The sequence below is a fragment of the Bubalus bubalis genome, chromosome 3, assembly GCF_019923935.1.
Source record: "Bubalus bubalis isolate 160015118507 breed Murrah chromosome 3, NDDB_SH_1, whole genome shotgun sequence".
Lineage (NCBI taxonomy): Eukaryota > Metazoa > Chordata > Mammalia > Artiodactyla > Bovidae > Bubalus > Bubalus bubalis.
The window spans coordinates 104,911,870-104,931,968 of NC_059159.1; the positions used below are offsets into that span (position 1 = coordinate 104,911,870).

Below are 20,099 nucleotides of genomic sequence, written 5' to 3' on the forward strand. Positions count from 1 at the left end.
AGACTTGGAAGAGTCCCGAGGAAGCAAACGTCACCCCCTTCTATGCCTCTGGAAGCTGCAGTTTAAATGTATCTTCAAAAGATTTATCTGGGTCCTAACTATATATGGTCATGTTGTTTCCTCAGAAAGCCTAGGCATGACCCTGGGGGCCCTTAATACCCTTTAAAGTTATTAATCCACTTTTCATGGTCACATGACTGTATCGATGGAAGCCGGGCAGTGGGGTGGAGGAGCTTCTGCCTGTTCCTGTGCACTGCACCAGGCATGGAGCCTGCATTATGCCTTTTAGACCCTAAAGCTTCCTTTCTACATCCTGATGGTGGAAACGTGTGCCGTGTTGGTTCATATCAAGCCCCCAGAAGTCTAGGGTTTCTTGTTTCAGTTCTGAAATTTCAACCCAGAACGAGTTCTTTCTCATAGTGGCAAAACCAGAACACCATTCTTGACACCTCTTAGTACCCAGTATGGTTTGTGTGTCTGGCTTCCACTGTTAACTAAGAAATACCAAAAAAATGACAATCTCGTCCAACAGCTTCATCTCCATACAGATATAGGGGGTATGAATCACCCTGATATTTAACCTCCCTATACAAACGGAGTGCCACAGCTGGGGACAGTATCTGTTCTGCAATGCCGCTTGGATTCTTTTTCCTTATGGCCCCAAACTGGGGGAAAAAGCACCATAAGGGACATTATTGAGGCAACTGACAAAGTGGAACATGATGGCAAAATACTGTATTGAGATATATATATATATATATATATATATATTTTTAAGTACAGGCTGACCAAAAGGGGGAAAGATGTTATTTTCACTATACTAATAACGACTCCTCACCCTTTGTAATGGCTGCACACCCCTCTCTCCCAACCGACATCAACTCATTCTCACAAAGTCTCCAAGAGAAAAGCATTTCTGCTCTCCACCCGACAGAAGCAGAGGCACAGGAAGGTTAAACAGGCTGCTTAGACCATAGGCGACGGGTAAGCCTGGAAGTCGCGCCCTGAACCCAAGCTGGTGACAGACTCTCCACACAGGTGACCACACGGGGTCGGACAGCGGGGGGAGCACGCGCGCACAGCACCCGGCGCTTTCCATTAAGCTTCGAACCGAGACAGCGCAGAGCTAAGAGGCCCGCGGGATGGAAGGCGGAAGCCGCGCTTAAAGAGGGGAAGCGACAGAAACCCATGTCCGGTGGGAGGGTCCCGCTGGTGGCGCGGCTCCTGATGCCTTTGTAAGAAGCGCATTTACAGGATGGACACGCCCAAATGAAAACAGCACGAACAAAAGCCGCAACATCTGTGCCTCCATCGCCCACTACAAGCAGGGATGATCAGGAGGCCACTGGAGGATCTGCTTCGAAGGCCGGGTGGTGGGCCAAGGGATACCTGTATATAGAGACACAGGAATACAAGACAGATCCTGACCTGTTTCCTTCTATTTCCAACTGAGAATTACTGGGCACCTTCTCCACGTTACACCTGTGGTAGAGTAGAAAGAACACTTGAGTCAGAAGACCTGGGTCCTCATCCCAGCCCGGCTGCTTCCTCCTAGGCTGGCGACCTCTGGCAGTTCATGTCACACTTCACGCCTCAGTATAATCACCTACCTGCCTTGCCCACCTCAGGGGATCGCTGGCAAGATGACTGGGGACTTTTCCTGCCTCTTCCAAACAAGTCAATGCCTGCTACTCTGCCATCTCCCTCTACACATTCCCATCAGTTGTGCTAGAAGCAGTGGGAGACAGGTAGCGACTGCTTGGTGGGTGTGGGGGTGGTCTTAGGAAGGCAGCTTTAGCCTACCCGAGTCTAGCTCCTCATTTGTAAAATGGGGTGAGTACTTACCTCAGACAGTTGTTGCGCCCATGAGACAGGATGCTGTACTTTGCTACAGCGGTCAGCACCCAGAGGGGGCCCTGAACCCTAACTCGGTTTCTGAGCACCATCTCGGTAGTCAGATCACAGAGTTAATCTCCAGCTCATCTTCAACTGGAAACGACAACCACCACACAAGAGAGGGCTCTGGCCTCTAGGGAAAGCCTCTTCAGTTGAGGATTTTGAAACTGCCCTTCTGGTGTCCCTTTGTGTGGTGGCAGAGAAGCAGGCTTCCCTGGTGGCTCAGATGGCAAAGAATCTGCCTGCAATGCAGGAGACCCAGGTTCGATCCCTGGGTCAGGAAGATTCTCTGGAGAAAGGGAATGGCTACCCACTCCAGTATTCTTGCCTGGAGAATTCCCTGGACAGAGGAGCCTGGTGGGCTACAGTCCATGGGATTGCAAAGAGTCAGACATGACTGAGTGACTAACACTTTCACTTTTTTCAGAGAAGTAGCTGAGAGGTGTGACACAGCTGGGAAAACCGCCCATCCCCTCTAGGTCTTTCTCTAGGCATAGATGGTGCCTTTGGCATACAGAGCCCATGTACAGCCACGTACACGTCCGTCCTCAGGGACACTGCCCACTCTGCCCCAGGAGAGCGGGAGGCAAGGCAGAGATAAACCCGGGAGAGAGGAGCCAAAGTACAAGACCATGCTGGAAAAGCAGAGTCAGTCAGCTGGAATGTGTGACATACAAGGGAAAGCTGCATGGTGGAAAATGAAGTCAAGAAGGTCCTAGGGCCAGATCATGGAAGACTGTCTTTCCCACGGTAAGAAGTTTAGTCACCATCGGTGAGGTGATGAGGAGCTACTGCGAGTTCTTAAGTAACCATCTGACAACAGGGATGCCATGTCTCTGAGAGAAGGCAGGCCATCCACACACGGCCAGTGATGAGGGTGAGGGCCTGCTGCAGACAGAGGGTGAAGACACAGAAGCAGCGAAGGGCCTGGGAGAAATGCTGAGGAAACTCTGTACGTAAGGGGATGTTGGGAATAAGGCACAGCATTGGGAGTGCTCTTTTCATGACACATTTGGGATCTTGGGTTGGTGATGGTCTTAACCAAGGGGATACAGAAGCTGAAATAGACTGTGTGGTGTCAGAATATGTAAGAGTGAAGAACATCCTGGGAATGACATATAGCACGGTAGACACATCACAAGACATGCTGCAGATACCCTGGAGAAGGGTAGGCATGGTTCCCGGACCTGGGACTGACCGAGATGACAGCTCATTGGGGAAGGGAAGCTCTGAACAGAGGAGATTCCAACAGAATAATTTCAAATGATTCTGTTAAAGAGTGTGGAAGGACAGACCTATGTGGGTCAGCAACCTGACTGGGAAAAAAGTACAAGCAAAACAAAAAACCTTATTAAATAATGGTATGAATTTGGCTTTAAAAATGTACACTGTGCTCAGTCTGTGTCCAACTCTTTGCAACCCCATGGACTGTAGCCCGCCAGGCTCCTTTGTCCATGGCATTTCCCAGGCAAGAATACTGGAGTAGATTGCCATTTCCTCCTCCAGGGGAAAAATGTATGTTCCTACAAATGTATCTTAAAAGACAGTATGAACACTGGTGTGATTAGTCCATCTTGGATGGAAGCCTCAGGATGATACCTGAGGGAAAAGCCTTTGACATCGTAAATACCTAAATGCACTCCAGGTAGAGCACTCTGAAAAGAAAATATTGAAAGAAGAAAAGGCAACTTTTTAAAGGAAGAGTCTATCCCTTCTGGAGTGTGGGTTGACTATATGTGGCCCTTTAAAACTAGCCCAGCCTCACTCAAAATTAGGGCAATGCTACAATAGACTCTCCATTTGCAAAAAGGAGTCTGTGTACAGGAATTAAACAAGTACTCTTGGTCCTTGGGTTTGCGGTTTCCCAAGTCCTTGAAAAGGTACTATAATGTACCAGGGTAAAAATGCTGGCTCTCTTGTCCCAGGTAAATGTAGCGATAATGATGTGTATTTTTTCCCCTAAAAGGAATCATGTGTGTGCCTGCTCAGTCACTCAGTGATGTCCAACTCTTTGCTACCCCATGGATTGTAGCCCTCCAGACTCCTTTCTCCATGGAATTTTCCAGGCAAGGATATTGCAGTGGGTTGCCATTTCCTCCTCCAGGGGATCTTCCCGACCTAGCAAATGAACCCATGTCTCCCGCATTGCAGGCAGATTCTTTACCACTGAACCACCTGGGAAGCCCCCAAAGGGACCATAAACACCAGATAATGTTATCATAGTCTTATATAAGGGGCTCACATGACCCCTACTTCCCAGAAATCCCCTGGCCACTTGCCTGTTCAGAACCGTCTCCCCCACCGCAGGGCAAGCTAGTGGAAGCAAGTACTGTGAGTTTTTTAACCCTCTGGCACTCAAGACTGGAAAGGAGGTGGGGGGGGGATGCAATTAATATTTCCAGAATCAATAAATGATTTTCTACAATGTGGGGAGAGCTAAGATTCAGAACATGCTGAAGCTTTCCACCAATCCTAAAGATATCATCAGGGTTTATTAAAATGAGGGTCAAGAAGAAGACAGACTAGCCTTGGGGAAGAGAGAAGAGCCTGAAGAGCATCAAGGAGAAAAGAGCCCTTCGGCCACCCCCCGGATTCCCCGCTGGGTGCCAGGGTTAGGCAGGTGTCTCCCACCTCCCTGCTGCTTCCCAAGTCCATTTGCAGGGCTGCACCTGAAGTCCAGACCCTCTGGAGACAGCAGGGCGCCTCCTCAAGGAATGCTCCTGCCAGTCTTCAAACAGCTGCTAGAGGAGGAGGAGGTGCCGATAACCTCCTCATGCCCTGTTTCCAGATTCTTCAGGAATGTGAGCAATGCTCAGATTTGAAAAGCAAGGCATAAGAAATGTCGGACAAAAGCTACTGATAGGAGAGTCGATAGAGCCTATCAAGCCACTTCAAATGAGTTCAAGTGTCCAGTTGCAAACTAATTACATCCTGAAAGAGTAAGTAGATTGCTTCTGCTAATGATGTTTAAGAAATCACAGAGAATAGAAACAGAATCAGGAGACTAGAGATAAGCAAATATCCCGCTTTCAAAAGGAGAAGGGAAATTCGACAGGGCTGTGCTTGATGTGGACCTCGGGTCAAAATTTCGGAGAAATTATTCAGATGCCACAGGGCTATTTAGAGAAGATAAATAACATCATTAAGTACTGGTAGGGGGTCTCTGAGAGAAAGCCATGGCAAGCTAACCTCACTTTATTCTTTCAGCAGGGTTTCTAGGTTGATGGATTGGGGAGGCCAGAAACACAGTATATCTTGGGTTTAACTTTTTTTGATAACCTTGAGAAAGGAGAGATGAGTGTAGGTGACAATGCAGCATGGCCATGTAAAGTTCACAGATGGTCCAGCAACTTTAAAGATTACTGATTAATAAATGCACATCAACCTTAAGTGACTTTTCAGGGGCATGTTATAGAGGACGTGTCCTTTGCCCTCTAGAAGTTTCTCGGCAATAGCTTATAGCAAACCTCTGGATGACAGCAACAACTTGGGAAAACAAGTCAACGTGTCTTTTTTTAAAAGAGGGCATAAAACTCAGTGTTACATCAATGGACTAGAATGATGGGACAAAAATCAGTAAGATGAAACTAGATAGGAATAAGAATAAGTAGATACAGGATAAAAACAAAAGTCAAAGGTTTAGCTGAAGGCTAACCTTGGCAGCATTCATGTGAGAAAAGAAATGTGTGTATGTGCTGCAGGGGAGTGAGTTTTTCAGCAAGCCATGTTTTCAATGGGAGTTAACTCTGAGTCAAGGTTGGTGGAGAAAGTTAACACATTCCTGAGTGATGGTAACAGAATTTTGGTGTCCAGAAAAAGAAGGCTACCGAGCATCCTGCAAGTAGCCGCCAAGGGAGTCCTTCTGGAGTTCCGGGTGCCATGTTTTTAATGGGACACTAAGGAAGCAAACTGTGTCTAAGGAGGGGGATGAGGGTGGCCCAAGTCCAGGCTTCACTCAGACTGCAAAGTGAGGCGTTTCAACTTGAAGGAGAATGGCTTGAGGCTGATATGTTTATGCATATTTTAAAGGCTATTTCTCAGAATGAGAAGACTGACTGAAGTTCCAAGCAGAACAAATAGCTAGAAGTCAGAGGGCTGAGTTTGTCTTAATATAGGAAATGCCTGTCGTGTTTAGGGCTGTCCTTTGGTGTCATGAATGGCTTCCTGACACAGTGAGCTGAGGCTGGGCGTGTCCACACGAGGTTAGGTGATAGTCTGCTGGGGGTGACACAGGGAGACACAGCTGGGAAACTGGACCAGACAGAGCCAAAACCCCTTCAATACTAAGAATCCCCTCTGGGAAACTCCCTCCTTATCTCAGGAACTATAAGCCATGCCTCTAGACTGGGAATAGCTCCCCCAGACCCCATTCTTCACCATCTTATTCTCCATCTCTTCACAGGGGCGATTTTAGAGGGTACAGATGTAGACTGGGATAAGTCCCTTTTCCAAGAAGTAAAGACCCTTAGGTTACATATCATATTAACTGAGAGTACAATTTTAAAAGCTTTCTATGTAAGCATGCTTAATAAATCAAAACAAAGCCTTCCAACACTACCTCATATCAAGTTTTCTACTGGAGATATAAAATGATGAGAATGGCAATAATAGACCACTGCTACCTCTAGTAGAGACGACTGCAGAAAGATTTCATATTTGTGTCACATAGGATTATTGGCTTTTTTCTAGGGGGGCGGGGTGTCACATTTTTGAAAAGTACCTCTATAAAAAAATTAGGTCTGGCACTGAAAACAAAAGCAATAAGTAGATACTTAAATTATCCTTGTTCTTTTTAAAAATATAAAGCTACATCTGTCCCGAAATCATGCAAGAACTTTGGGGGGAAAAAAAAGAAGACTGTCTCCTAAGAGCTAATTAATTCTTATATATTAGTTAAATATAGATGCCCGTTCTTATTTAATATTCTATTAATCTCCAGGACTGTCAGAGCCCTAACATTTGACTGAGGTGATGGGAAGGAGGTTGGTCCAGGTGGTATTTTTTTCACAGGTAGGTTGAATTACTATATTAGTCACTGACTTTACTGGTGCAAAAATCTCAACACATGGAGAAGTACATTTCTCGGCAGCATTTTCTAAAACCAAAAATATGATGTATCTAATTAAAGGCGCTCCTAATTTGAGTGACTCCTACTTGAGCGCCAAATTTGGTAAGAGACATAAAAAACATAGAGTAAGCCTTTTTTCTAGAGGATGACTAACACGAAATGCATATGAAACATGCAGAAGGTACTTCCCAGAACATACCTAAATGTGGGTGCTAATAGAATAAGTACTTTAAGGAAAAGTAAAATAAATAAAACCAATGAAAGAGGAAAAAAAACAAATGATTCAATGCCTGCATGCTGAAATATTTAAATATCCTCGCTCTGTAGTACAACCAAAGGCATGCTCCATCATCAGTCCCAGGGAAACTGCATGTTCCTGGTTTTGGAAATAACAGTATGAAAACCGTATGAGCAAGGACATTTTCTTCATGGTGCTCAGAGCTCCACTCACCCACCTGATTTGCTATAAATAGTCTGAAAGGCTGATTATTAATAATTAAACTGTTCAAAGAGCTATATTAACTCATCAAATCCTCCTAACACCTCTAGAGGCAGGTACTGTAATCATTCCATTTTGTGGACGAGGAAACTGAGGGTCAGGGAGGTTAAGTCAGTTGCCCAGCTGCCCCACAGGCAGTAAATGGTAGAGTTAGGATTGGAATGCAGGTAGTTAAGCCAAGACCAGAGCTTAAACTACTGTGCTATGCTTAGCTGAGGTTTAAGGGAGAGACCTTCATATGACTCTGTATTTGGGGGTGGTTTTTGGAAAAGTTGTCAGCCTATGGCCCTGTGCATCAGCAAATCACAAACCCAAAAGGTTACGGAGCTGGCAGGTGATCTAAAGGAGTGAAATGAACCAGGAATGAAAAATACAATGATAAATGACAACTGACACTCCACACTGGAGGGATGATAGCAGCCGGTGGGGACGGTGGCCATCCAGAGACGGACAGCCCAAGGGGGAGCGGGGGCAACGGCCAATTCTCTGCTCCGACGGGTACCTTAGAGGAGCCTAGGGACAGTGCTGCTGCCAGACTTTCAGGTGTTTAAAAAAAGGTGGTGATGCTGGTGGGCTGGGGGAACCCTGACGCTTTATAGGAATTCTCGCTAGATTTATGTGCTTGCTTTAAAAAAGAAAGAAAACAAAAGAAATATGAAACAAAACAATCTGTTGGCAGCATGTGGTTCACCGGGTGGTGACCTCTTTTATGCCGTTAAAGGAAGAGATAGACATCACCTGGAATAAAGGACTTTCTAAACCTCCAAGGACTTCCTTGGCTCTTCTCAGTGTTCCGGCAGACCTAGGCTCACTCAGCAGGTCATGAACACAATGCCTGTTAAACATCAAGGCACACCTGGTCAAAGCCACAGACGTGTCTCTCTCCAGAGACAAAGGCAAAAAGTTAGAGGTATATGCAGAGTGACACCCTCTATTTATTTCTCTCTATGCCAGGAGCTAATAAATAAGGTGTAAGTGTCCAAACTGACTTCCTGGAAACGATTTCTGCCTCCAGCCAACCTACCAGTATAGCCAAGAAGGGACAGAGACTTGACAGAGAGCACGACTGATGCTTGGGTTACAAGTCTGCATGTTCACCTGGGCAAAGAATGATCTCGTGGCCAAACTTCCTTTCCTAGATTACTGTCACTCCCCCATGTCAATGAACATCTTATCCAGATGTGATGTAATGGGGCCGCCCTTTGTGGCCACTTTAGAATTCTCAAAGGAAATGACTTAAAAAAAAAAAAAAAGAAAAAAGAAAAGAAAATAGTGAGAACAGTAAGCAGGAGGGAACCCGAGACACCTAGGAGGTAAAGAGGACCGAGAAATTCAGACTCTCTTCACACACAGTTGCTCCTATTCCCCTTTCACTGTTTTCTGAGAAGTCCTTATATTTTCTGTAAGGAGCTATTAATAAAACCCTATGGTTGAAAATTTCTTGCTTGTTCTACTTAATCTTTATGATGAGGTTTTCTTCTTCTTACAAAAACATGTGCTAAAGTTACAGTGAAGGACTAAAAGCACAACTTAAGTTATTTGTGGTAAACAATTCCAGGTACACAGAGCAGCAGAGTTAATATCAAAGGTTTCTGGTAACTAAAAATTGATTCATGCCACTATGAAACCAAGAGACATAAAATGTGTTTTTCTCATCAGTTTTTTCAACTGAAATGAGATGTGATCTTCCTATTAAAACTGCATCACATGATTACTGAATAGAAACCAAATCAACTAACCAAAATGTAGCCTAATTTATCAACTACATACAGCTGCCTGACACCTCAAAACATCTTTACTTTGGTTTTCAAATAATTGTTTACTGTTTGAAAATGGCCTGGAGATAGTGTCTGGTACAGATTTCTCAAAGTTCACATCCAAAAGTTCCATGAAAAAGAGATAAAGTTGCTGAAAAACCATCCTCTTTAGGTAGGGTTATTAGGAAGAAGGAGATGGCTTGAACAAGTGCTCAGAAATGTATATGGAAGGATTGGAAAGAGAGTGAAATTATACCTTTGGCTTGAGTTGTTAGAGGGGGAAAAAAAGTCTTCGCATATTTAAGGTGAATATTCACGTTAAGACTTTGTTTTAAACCAAACCGATGCTTCCATCAAAATACCTTGGAAGGAAAGAAGAACCGGTATTTTGATGGAAGCATCGATTTGGTTTAAAACAAAGTCTTAACGTGAATATTCACCTTAAATATGCGAAGACTTTTTTTCCCCCTCTAACAATTCAAGCCAAAGGAATAATTTCACTCTCTTTCCAATCCTTCCATATAAATGATGGTATTTTGGAAATCCCTTAGGGTTTTGTTTTGTTTTTTAATTTTGTCATCTAAACTCCTATTTCCAAATATCTTACATAATACCTGGTAAAACATCATGCAAAATATCAAGTGTAGCCTCTCTAAATTGCATCCAAGTTTACTGATACCTCTGGAGCAAAAACCATAAACCAGGAGGTAGAAAGGGCCCTAGAACCCAGGGTGCACCCTGATGGATCACTGCATGTGTGGTCTCGGTGAAGACGACAGAGGTGAGGGACTGAGCGCTCACCTGTCTTTGTAGTTTATCACCGTGTCGATGATAGCATTCATCTGCTTCGTCAGTTTAGGGGGATTTGGTGACAGCTTCTCAGCTGGAGGGCGACCTCTCCTCTTCTTGGCCTTCTCCACATCTTCTTTTGCAGGATCTTTATCCACGTTTCTTCGTCTTTTTCGCTTCTTAAGCCGGACTTCCTCTTCCATTTCTTCCAAATTGCCGTCTTCAATGGCCTGTTAATTGGAAATGAAGGAGAAAAATTCAAGACAAGAGAATACTAAAAAGAAAAAAAAATTAGATAATGAGAACAAAATGAAACAAACAAAGTAGAAATTAACAGTAATCAGTGAAGTAAGAAGAAAAATAGAAAACCACCATATTGGATAAACGTATCTTTAACCCAAGTCTTATTTCCTGATCAAAATATGTGAAGGCCCGAAACACTAATAGCAAAGAATGTGACAAATACGAAGAGATTTATACATTTAAGTGTTTGAAGATAACTAAAACCAAATGACATTTCAGCTCGATGTAGGAAAAAGACCTTTACTGTCTTATTTCTGCAGAGAGTCAAAGGTAAACTGAAACAAGGGGCGAATGAGGAAAAAATTCCCCTAAGATTGCATCCTTACATTCATATAAGCTTTGACCTTCTCTTCTTTGAGGTTTTACATCAATTTATTCATGATTCACAACGTAAGTCAAAATTCCATCCAGATTTTCTTCTAACATAGCAATTAGTAAACAAGGAAACGGGAAGTACAAAGCCACATTCCTGGGTAAACGCACTTAAATCATCCGATAAAGAACACACACACTCACAAACAAAAAACACTTTTTTCCAATTACCTGCAAATGCTTGCTTTAAACCAGAGCCAGCAGCACTAGGTGCAGGGAGATAATAAAATAGCTATAAAAACAACCAGGTATAAGAAGAAGCCTGTTCATAATGGGCTCAGAGATCCATGTGACAGACCCAGAAGTTTAAACTTTTTTTCCCCCTCCTGGTTAATCTCAAAACTTAAGGAAAATAAAGGGAAAGGAAAAACTGCAAAGAAAAAAACAGCAATAGATAAGAGAAAATTTGACCATGGAAAAGAAAATTTTTAAAAAGACCTTTAAATTGCCTATCAAGATTGGTTTCTCACACAAAATAACTGATGTTGTTATTTGTTCCTCCTGCCTCTCAATATTGCCTCCAGTATGCAAATGCTAATCAATCCTTTCTCGTAGCTGAAAAGAGCTCTAATCATAAGGCAATTACCTTCATTTCTCCACAGCACCAAACATGGCTAATATTTATGATCATGTGAGTATAACAATCAATATAAAGAGTGATTACAGCTCAGACATAATTTCTTTCACTTATGTACAATGCCTTCTGAAAAAGAAAGGTTTTGTGAAGAAAACCTGGTGCAGAACACAAAACAACCTGGCATGTTAAAAATGCCAGTGGGATTTCAGAAAGAAAAAAATAGGCTTTCTATGCATCTTCCAATGTGCAAACCCAGAGAAGCAACATGCACACAGACAGAATCCTAAAGGGACAGCCTGAGCCCAGGCCTTAATAATCAAAAGACAATTTCCATCACGATCCTACAGTGTGCAGATAACCACTATGAAGGAGGCAAGGTCTGATGAGTTATGAGGAAAAAGAAAAAAGAAGGAAGAAAAAAAAAAGCTCCACGTTATTTCATTAATATTCATTTGACTAAAAGCAGGACACCCACTATACAGCTAAACACACTGCAGCTAAAGCGAAGATTAAGAAAAGGAAATTTGTCCCGCAAATCTTGGAGGCTGAACATGCTAATAATAAATACAGCATGCAAGGCTGTCAACAGTTAATGGTATTGCTCTCCTCAAGCACCCAGTTACACACAGAAATACGGAGAACACCGGCTTTTGATGTGTTACACACCTACACATGCCTGGGATGTAGTTCTACTGAATCTTCAAGACGGCAACGAAAAAGGATATTTACCTTACCACTATCAGCAGGCCGGCTATCGGAAATCACAGTTAGTGGGGATAAAATTAACAAGCCAGCAAAGCAGCGAGCTGCTAGTCTCTTCATCAGCTGATCAGGAAAAAAAAGAGAGCTGGGGAAAGGCTATGTTTTCATATACAAGTAATTTTATTTTACTGAAAATTTAATACTGAAAGGATTGTGGAGACTCAAATCTGCTGTTTCATTCTACCTACTACAAGGCCCGAAGCCTTCCTCCTTCAGCCTGTTTTAATATTGACAACTACTTATCATATTTTTTTTTCCCCCTGATTATTCCAGGCAGCAGAATTAGAGATTTTTAGCTCAGGTGGTTTCTCATTCTTACTCACATTTGAACAATTAAGCCAATAAGAAAACAAATTAATATTCAAATTTATAAAAAAAAAAACCAGGTATGCTTTTTTTTGTATTTTAAAGCTTATTTTAGTGCTTTAAGAAAATAGGCTGCGTGGTTTTGGAGCAGTCTAAGATGATTTTTTTTTTTTTGGATAAAAGAATTATTTCATTAAATGCATGTAAGTTAAAGCAATGTGCATGTTCTCAAGTTCAAGTATTTTAATACAATATATTATTCTCTTTAAAGAAAATCCCAAACAACTGTGACACTTCACTTTCAGTTTCATGCTGTACAATTTTTCATTGTTTTTCTTTTCTGGGGGATAAATGGAGAGGGGGGAAGTTGTGAAAGGATATTTCTCCTCTTACCCCTCCCTTAATTTTGCAAGAATGGAACAAAGCATAAGCTTGTGATATCTGGACTTCTCAATCTCTAAATCTGGGAGTAGCTAAGAAGCGAAAACAAATTAAACTGCAAAAAGAACCAGGGAGACCATTTTTATTACAATTGCTAATACGTGCAGATTCTTATTAAATTTAAGGTTTGGAATCACAAGGAAACACACAAAGTACTGACCATTATTCCCCTTAAATTAAGGTTTTATGCAGGAATGCAGAGAACTACAAAACATTTTCCCTCCTCCCCAAAGACCCCAAACACATCCATATGCAGTGCTTTATGTTCAGGGATTTCTAAGGGTCTTTTTCTAATGGAAATCAATTCACTAAATATTTTCCAGTGCTTCTCGCACTTAAGAGAGTGGAGTAAGATTACTCCAGCCTGAAAGTAAAATTATTCATGGAAAATTTAAAATTGTTCTCCTCTTTAAAAAAAAAATTATTTATTCAACTGGCTTCACTGACACTACTCAGGGGCTAGTGACACACACACAAAACTTGCTACACAATGCTCAAGTACTACCCCACAAAGAATTCCCTTCCAAACCTTTTACCAGCACAATATTGAAATAAATCACAGAAGCAAACCCCCAGTTTCCGACTGGTGACGTGTTGCGCAAGAGTGCGAGCCCTAATTCAACATACAGACGGCTCCCATGCTGAACTGCCTCTAGATTTAATGAAGTGAATAGGAAGGAAGTCGGGGAAAAAAAGTGTACAAATAAGAAATTAACGCTTTCCTTCCCTACCCAAACGGTGAGACACAACTATAGCGAAGTTTGCTGAGGCGCTTCTTCCCTTAAAGGCACACGGCACCCATTTGGCTCCCGAAGTCGCTAAGAAAGAAAAAAACCCTTCTGGTGATAAAAAATCCCCAGCCAAGTTAAAATAGTTAAGCTTATTTCAGCCTGCGTTTTTTTTCCTGAATGAAGCTGGGAATTACTCCTTCCTCCACTGGATGGCAACCTTCTTCCCCCCACCCCCTTTTTTCTCTTTCTCTTTCAATTTAAAAAAAATTTTTTTAAAGAATACATGATCATGACACAGGATATTCAAGGATAAGATACAGAGTGGCTTTTTCCTCAATCAGTTAAGAAAGCAGTGTGTGTGTGTGTGTGTGTGTGTGTGTAGGTTCTGATCATAAAATGCAGGATAAGGTTGGTGTGTGTGTGTGTGTTTGTATGTATGCAGGTTCTGATCATAAAATGCAGTAGACAGTCGGTGTGTGTGTGTGTGTGCATCCGTGTGTGTGTAGTAGGTTCTGATTGTAAAATGCAGAAGGTTGGTGTGTGTGTGTTTATGTGTGTGTGTGTGTGTGTAGGTTCTGAACATAAAATGCAGGAGGAGACAGTCCGTGGAGACGGTCGGTAGTACAAGATTAGATGTTTTAAAGCAAACAGTTTGCAGCTTACAGAGCACATGGCAGGCCCGGGAATAAGCCACACGTGGGTCCAGCCATGCCCCCCTCTGTCATCCCGACACACACTACATCTTAGTGAAAGATGAACAGTCCTGAAAGTGCGCATTATCCTGACTCTTCTCAACCCCAGGGTACAGCGAGGTGCTGTTATATGTTACTCCACAATGCCAGGCAGCAGCAGAAGGGATCCATGACTATGAATAGGTGAACGGGGACGAGCAAACAAAAGCCACAAGCCAGCTCTGGGCGCACCGTCTCCCTGCGGCTGTCTTTTCCACTCAGCATCTCCAAACACACCGAGCTGTGTGGCACAGCCCTCACAGCGGAACAGACCATCTTTAGAAAACTAAATGGAGGAATTCGAAAGCAATTCTAGACAATGCATGGATGATCTTTTTGGAGATGAAATAGGAAATTCCGTATTCTAAATTCAAATATCTGGTATTTAAATATCTGCCCCCTGACAAGGTCTCTCTCTGTGTGTTTCTTCTCTTTACCCCCTGTTTCTCTGGGGGTCCTTGTCCCTTAGGACTCTAATTGGATTCCAGAAGGCCCTCAGATGCTGCTGGAGGTAGGGGTGAGGGTTACAGAACTGAGGGCTAAGCAGTAAAGACAGAGGATTGGTGCCAATTACATGTCAATTCCATTGTTTCCTGTGGACCACTAAACTTCATTCCAATATTCAGGGAGACTAAACCTCCCTCAAGCCCTGCTAAGACCTAGAAGCAAATAATACAGGTAATGATCCCCCAGACAACCAGGGGAATAGGAGCAACGACTACAACCAAAAAGTGGCATTTTAAAGAAAATTCAAGATTTCATGGATAAGAAACATTTTTATAATAGGAATATTTAACAACAACAAAAATTGAACATGGAGCTCTTGCTCAAAATGCCACAATCATTTCAGTCACTCGGTTTCATAACGACTATAGCAATTTTAGATACAGAATTTCAGATCCATGGCAGAAACTGGACAATTGTTTTTGATTATCATATGAAAATTAATAAAGGGAAGCCTCATGAAAATGGAGTCAGGAGGCCAAAAGGGGGAGCTCTCACAAAGCACCACTGCGTGTCAATCACAGGAAGAACTGTCAGATTCAGACCCTGAGAAGAATCATCAACAGGACAGATTCACCAGTTACAGGACCTGACTGGAACAGATACTTGGTTGACCCTTGAACAACACAGGTTTGAACTGTGTGAGTCCACTTGCACTCCGATTTTTACCAGTAGTAACTACTACAGCACATGATCTGCAGTTGGTTTAATCCCAAGTTGGGTGCAGAGGACCCGCAGGTGTGGGGGCCCACTCTAAGTTACACACAGATTTCTGACTGCAGAGACGGCTGGCACTCCTAACCCCCGCACTGCCCAGGGTCAACTGTACATTGCATCTCCTGTAAGACCTCCACTACCCCAGCAACCCAGCCGGTGAGAAACCATTCTCACCCCAAACTCTTCCTTTTCTCCAAACAACCCTCCCCAACTTCTTCCTTTTTATCCATTATGGAACACTCCTCTCCTTTGTTTGTTGGACTTGTCTATGATTTTTGTCACAGCATGGTTGTCCTGAAACACAATTCTATGCTATTTCTGAAGAAGCTCATTGTTGCTGATAAAATAACTTTTATTTTTGAGGCCAACAATTACCACCCCCGCCCCAAGCCATCTGTTAGGTCAGTATGCATAAAATCAAATTTCCAGAGGTAAAATAAGCAAGACACAAAATACAAATATTGTACAATTCCATGTACATCAAAAAGGAGAGCAGTGGTCGTCAGGGGTCAAACAGATAGGGGTGTGAGAACTGACTGATTAATGAGTACAGAATTTCAGTTTGAGATGATGAAAAATTTCTGGAGCAGAGAACAGTGGTAGGTACACAATAATGTACTGAACTATACACTTAAGAGTGGTTAAAATTATACATTTTACGCTATGTGTTTTTTATCCCAATAAAAAAAAGTCCCTGTAAAAGAAAACAAATTCAACATTAAGGAAAAATCCCCAACAAATGCAGGTTCATACGTGTTCCTTACACCTCAGCACATAATGCTGTGAAATCTTGCGAGCTTTCCTTCCAAACTCAAACTTTACAATATTTCAACAAGAAGCACGTTTGGTCTTGTCCTGGCCAACGACTAGAAGCCTTTTCAGAAATCTTCAATTACTCACTCATTCAGTGTTATTAAGGAAACATCCATGATGTAAGGAAATTCCCGTACACGAGACATACCTGTTCACAAACTTTGTACCATTGTTACCAAATGCCTCAAACACTCAAGAAATGAAACAAATTAATCTGAAGGCTAAGAATTTTAGCATAGTTTTAAAACAAATTTTTTTCCTCTGGGGTTCAATTAACTGATGACAATTTTATAGACCCCCATTTCTTAATTCACTCATCTGTGAGGCAAATCAGAGGCCAGCTGAGTTCCCTGCTCTCCCTAAGTTGGGGAATGAGATGGACAATGTTGGCCACTCAGGGAAAGCAGATGGAGCCTCAGTTTAACTGAATTTCTGGTACTGAGAGCTTTTCAGTTTCTTGTTTGATCACTTTAGATCACATTCGCAACAATGATCCAAGGCTCTTTCTTTCCCTCTGATGGCATAAGGAAGCCACAGAAGGAGACCTGGAGGAGGAGGGGGGAAAGGGGGCCACTCTTTATACAGTGCGACAGAGTAAATTAGTACCTATTTCAGGTAAAAGAAATTTGAGGTTAGAAGAGGGAAAAAAATACATGGATTATTAAAATTATAAGCATGGGATTCTCCAGGCAAGAAGACTGGCGTGGGTAACCATTCCCTTCTCCAGGGGATCTTCCCAACCCAGGGATCAAACCCACATCTCCCTTATTGCAGGCAGATTCTTTACCATCTGAGCCACCACGGAAACCCCATAAAAGTTATTTAAGCTTCAAGATCAACTATGTACCTTTGTGGCAGTATTAAACATAATGCTCTATTCAGAGAATGACTTGGATGCAGGGGAGGGTGGTCCCCCAAACTTCTGGCCCCATCACTCCTGCCACATTATAAACACAGTGCATTAACACCTTTGTTAGGCACGTGTTACACTTCAGCTCCCTTGGTGGAATCAACCACAGAGCCCAAGAGAGAACTTGGGAGCCTGTGAAAGCAGCTTAGAGCAACAGTGGAGAATTAAAGAAATACACGTCGGCTGTCTTACCCCAAGACCATTCACCAGTCACTGTCAACTCCTAACAGCCAAAACTCCACCTGATTCTTTCCATAGCAGAGCTCCTCCGGGGGCCTAGACCACCTGTGTACTTGGAGGTTCTCAGGATATTAAAAAGGAAGAAGAAGAAGACACGCAGAAAGAATTGTGGCATAATTTCAATGCTTACAAAGAATAATTTAATGCATCTGAGACCGAATGTTTAGGGGTGTAACCTCATTGAGAGATGACAACAAATGGTGAAGCGCAGGTCCTGGGGTCAAATAACCAATGCTTTTCTGGGTTTTCCTGTGACAGGCTGTCCGCGAAGCTTACAGGCCACCAGCACAAGACCAGTTCTCTGTCTGTAAACCCACCACGATTAAAGCATCAAATTCAAAGGAGTTCAAATGGGGGCAAGGGTGGGAACAGGACACTTGTTCTGCTTAGGGCAGATGCAAAGAGGGCCACCAAGAGCCAAGTTTCACGCGAGGAGACCACAAAGGTAAAGCAACATGAGAAATCAGGAGCACAGTGATTGGAGGCCATCTCTTAGAGGAAGGAAAGAGCATCAGTGTCAATAAACCTGAAGACGCATGGCATCGTGAATCCTTCTACAGCTACTGCTGCCATCGCCACGGACAGCGGGGGCCGCGGTTCACAGGCTGCTCACCGTGCTGCTGGGTGCTTCATGCTTCATACACATTTGCTCATTTCATCCTCACAACAACCCCCTTAGGTCCTGTTATCCTCCTCATGTTATAGGTGAGGAAACTCAGGCATGCAGAGATGAAGCATACCGTACTGGATCAAGAGATACAAACTACTCTGTATAAAATAGGTGAGCGACAAGGATACAGTACAGAGCACAGGGAACTGCAGCCGTTATCTTGTAATAACTTTTAATGGACTACAGTCTGTAAAAATACTAAATCACTATGCTGTGCACCCCAAATTAATGTAAGATTGTAAATCAACTATACTTCAATTAAAAAATTGAGTGGTGTAAACTCTAGAAGTCTGACTGCGTAAGCCCTACCCACATTGGGAGGTTACTCTACTTCACAGAACAAAGGATGTCTCTGAGCCACCAAAGTGAAAGTGAAAGTTGCTCAGTCATGTCTGACTCTTTGCAACCCCATGGACTATACGGACCATGGAATTCTCCAGGCCAGAATACTGGAGTGGGTAAGCTCTTCCTTTCTCCAGGGGATCTTCCCAACCCAGGGATCAAATCCGGGTCTCCTGCATTGCAGGCAGATTCTTTACCAACTGAGCTATCTGGGAAATCCAAGCCACCAAGAAGAGGCTAAATTATGCTCAGGCTTAAGTGAATAATACAGTCAAGAACATTGCACGGTACATCTTGGGAAGACTTCGGCAAAGACAGAAACACGCACGCACATTGTGTGCTTACATACATGGCACACAGATGGACACACACACACGTACACAGTCCTTGCTTTGCATGGAAGTGAGGGACCATAAAAATGACTATGCAAGCTGAAACTGAACAAAGTCATTCTGATGATCAACGGGAAAATAATGATCATTTGATGACACTGACAAATTCATGTCAAAGCATTAACTCATTGTGGGTTATGCATGTACAGGGGAATTAAAAACATAGTAAAATGAGTATTTAGTACTCTAATTTACAACATGAGAAATATGGCATTAAAATGGTAAAAAAAAATCTATCCAGAACATTTGGATAGCACTTGCCTTTTTATTTTCATCAAATAGCTTAGGATACAGACCAAGACCCTTTTCTAAGCCTTGGCAAATTGCCAAGAATCAGCTTTCAACACTTTATGCTTTGCCCTTTCAGTGTGGTGAATCCCCCTCACGTTCCTTTAAGGTGTTTTTTTAGTCTGTTTGGTACTGTCACTTCCTCTGGGACATCTTTGTCCTTTCCATCACGACTGTTTCCTTCATTACGTCGTTAAGTTTGCCTTACTAAGTTTCTCTGGCTGAATATCTAGAGTCCACTCCAAAGGCCCCTGTGTGAGCCTATGTCTTTCTTCATTTAAGGTGAAGGTGGACCTCCTGAAAAGGTGGTCCTCCAAGAAAGATCTGTCTAGGGGTTACAAAGAGTCAGATACGACTGAGCAACTTAATTGAACTGAACTGAACTGAGGTCATTGCTGCTGCTGCTGCTAAGTCACTTCGGTCGTGTCCGACTCTGTGCGACCCCAGAGACAGCAGCCCACCAGGCTCCGCCGTCCCTGGGATTCTTCAGGCAAAAACACTGGAGTGGGTTGCGATTTACTTCTCCAATGCATGAAAGTCAAAAGTGAAAGTGAGGTCGTTCAGTCATGTCCGACTCCTAGCAACCCCATGGACTGCAGCCTACCAGGCTCCTCCATCCATGGGATTTTCCAGGCAAGAGTACTGGAGTGGGTTGCCACTGCCTTCCCCCTGCGGTCATTCAGTTCAGTTCAGTCGCTCAGTCATGTCCGACTCTTTGCGACCCCATGAATCGCAGCACACCAGGCCTCACTGTCCTTCACCAACTCCCGGAGTTCACTCAGACTCACGTCTATTGACTCAGTGATGCCATCCAGCCATCTCATCCTCTGTCGGCCCCTTCTCCTCCTGCCCCATATCCCTCCCAGCATCACAGTCTTTTCCAGTGAGTCAACTCTTCACATGAGGTGGCCAAAGTACTGGAGTTTCAGCTTTAGCATCATTCCTTCCAAAGAAATCCCAGGGCTAATCTCCTTCAGAATGGACTGGTTGG

At 43.1% G+C, this 20,099-nt stretch overlaps 1 protein-coding gene across 7 annotated transcripts in view; it reads right to left on the minus strand.

The window, feature by feature from the left end:
• The window catches only part of SMARCA2 (SWI/SNF related, matrix associated, actin dependent regulator of chromatin, subfamily a, member 2), a 180,738-nt gene that overhangs the window by 19,826 nt on the left and 140,813 nt on the right, over positions 1-20,099 (minus strand). For 4 of the 7 annotated variants that reach the window (XM_025281569.3, XM_025281570.3, XM_025281567.3 and 1 more), the window contains 2 exons: positions 10,022-10,239; positions 1,429-1,482 (listed from right to left, as the gene is read on the minus strand). In XM_025281569.3, coding sequence (XP_025137354.1) covers positions 1,429-1,482; positions 10,022-10,239 — 272 coding nt within the window. Of the gene's footprint in view, positions 1-1,428; positions 1,483-10,021; positions 10,240-11,990; positions 12,087-13,299; positions 13,419-20,099 lie in introns of those variants that run through there. The other 3 variants (XM_025281572.3, XM_025281571.3, XM_025281574.3) reach the window with 2 other exon arrangements.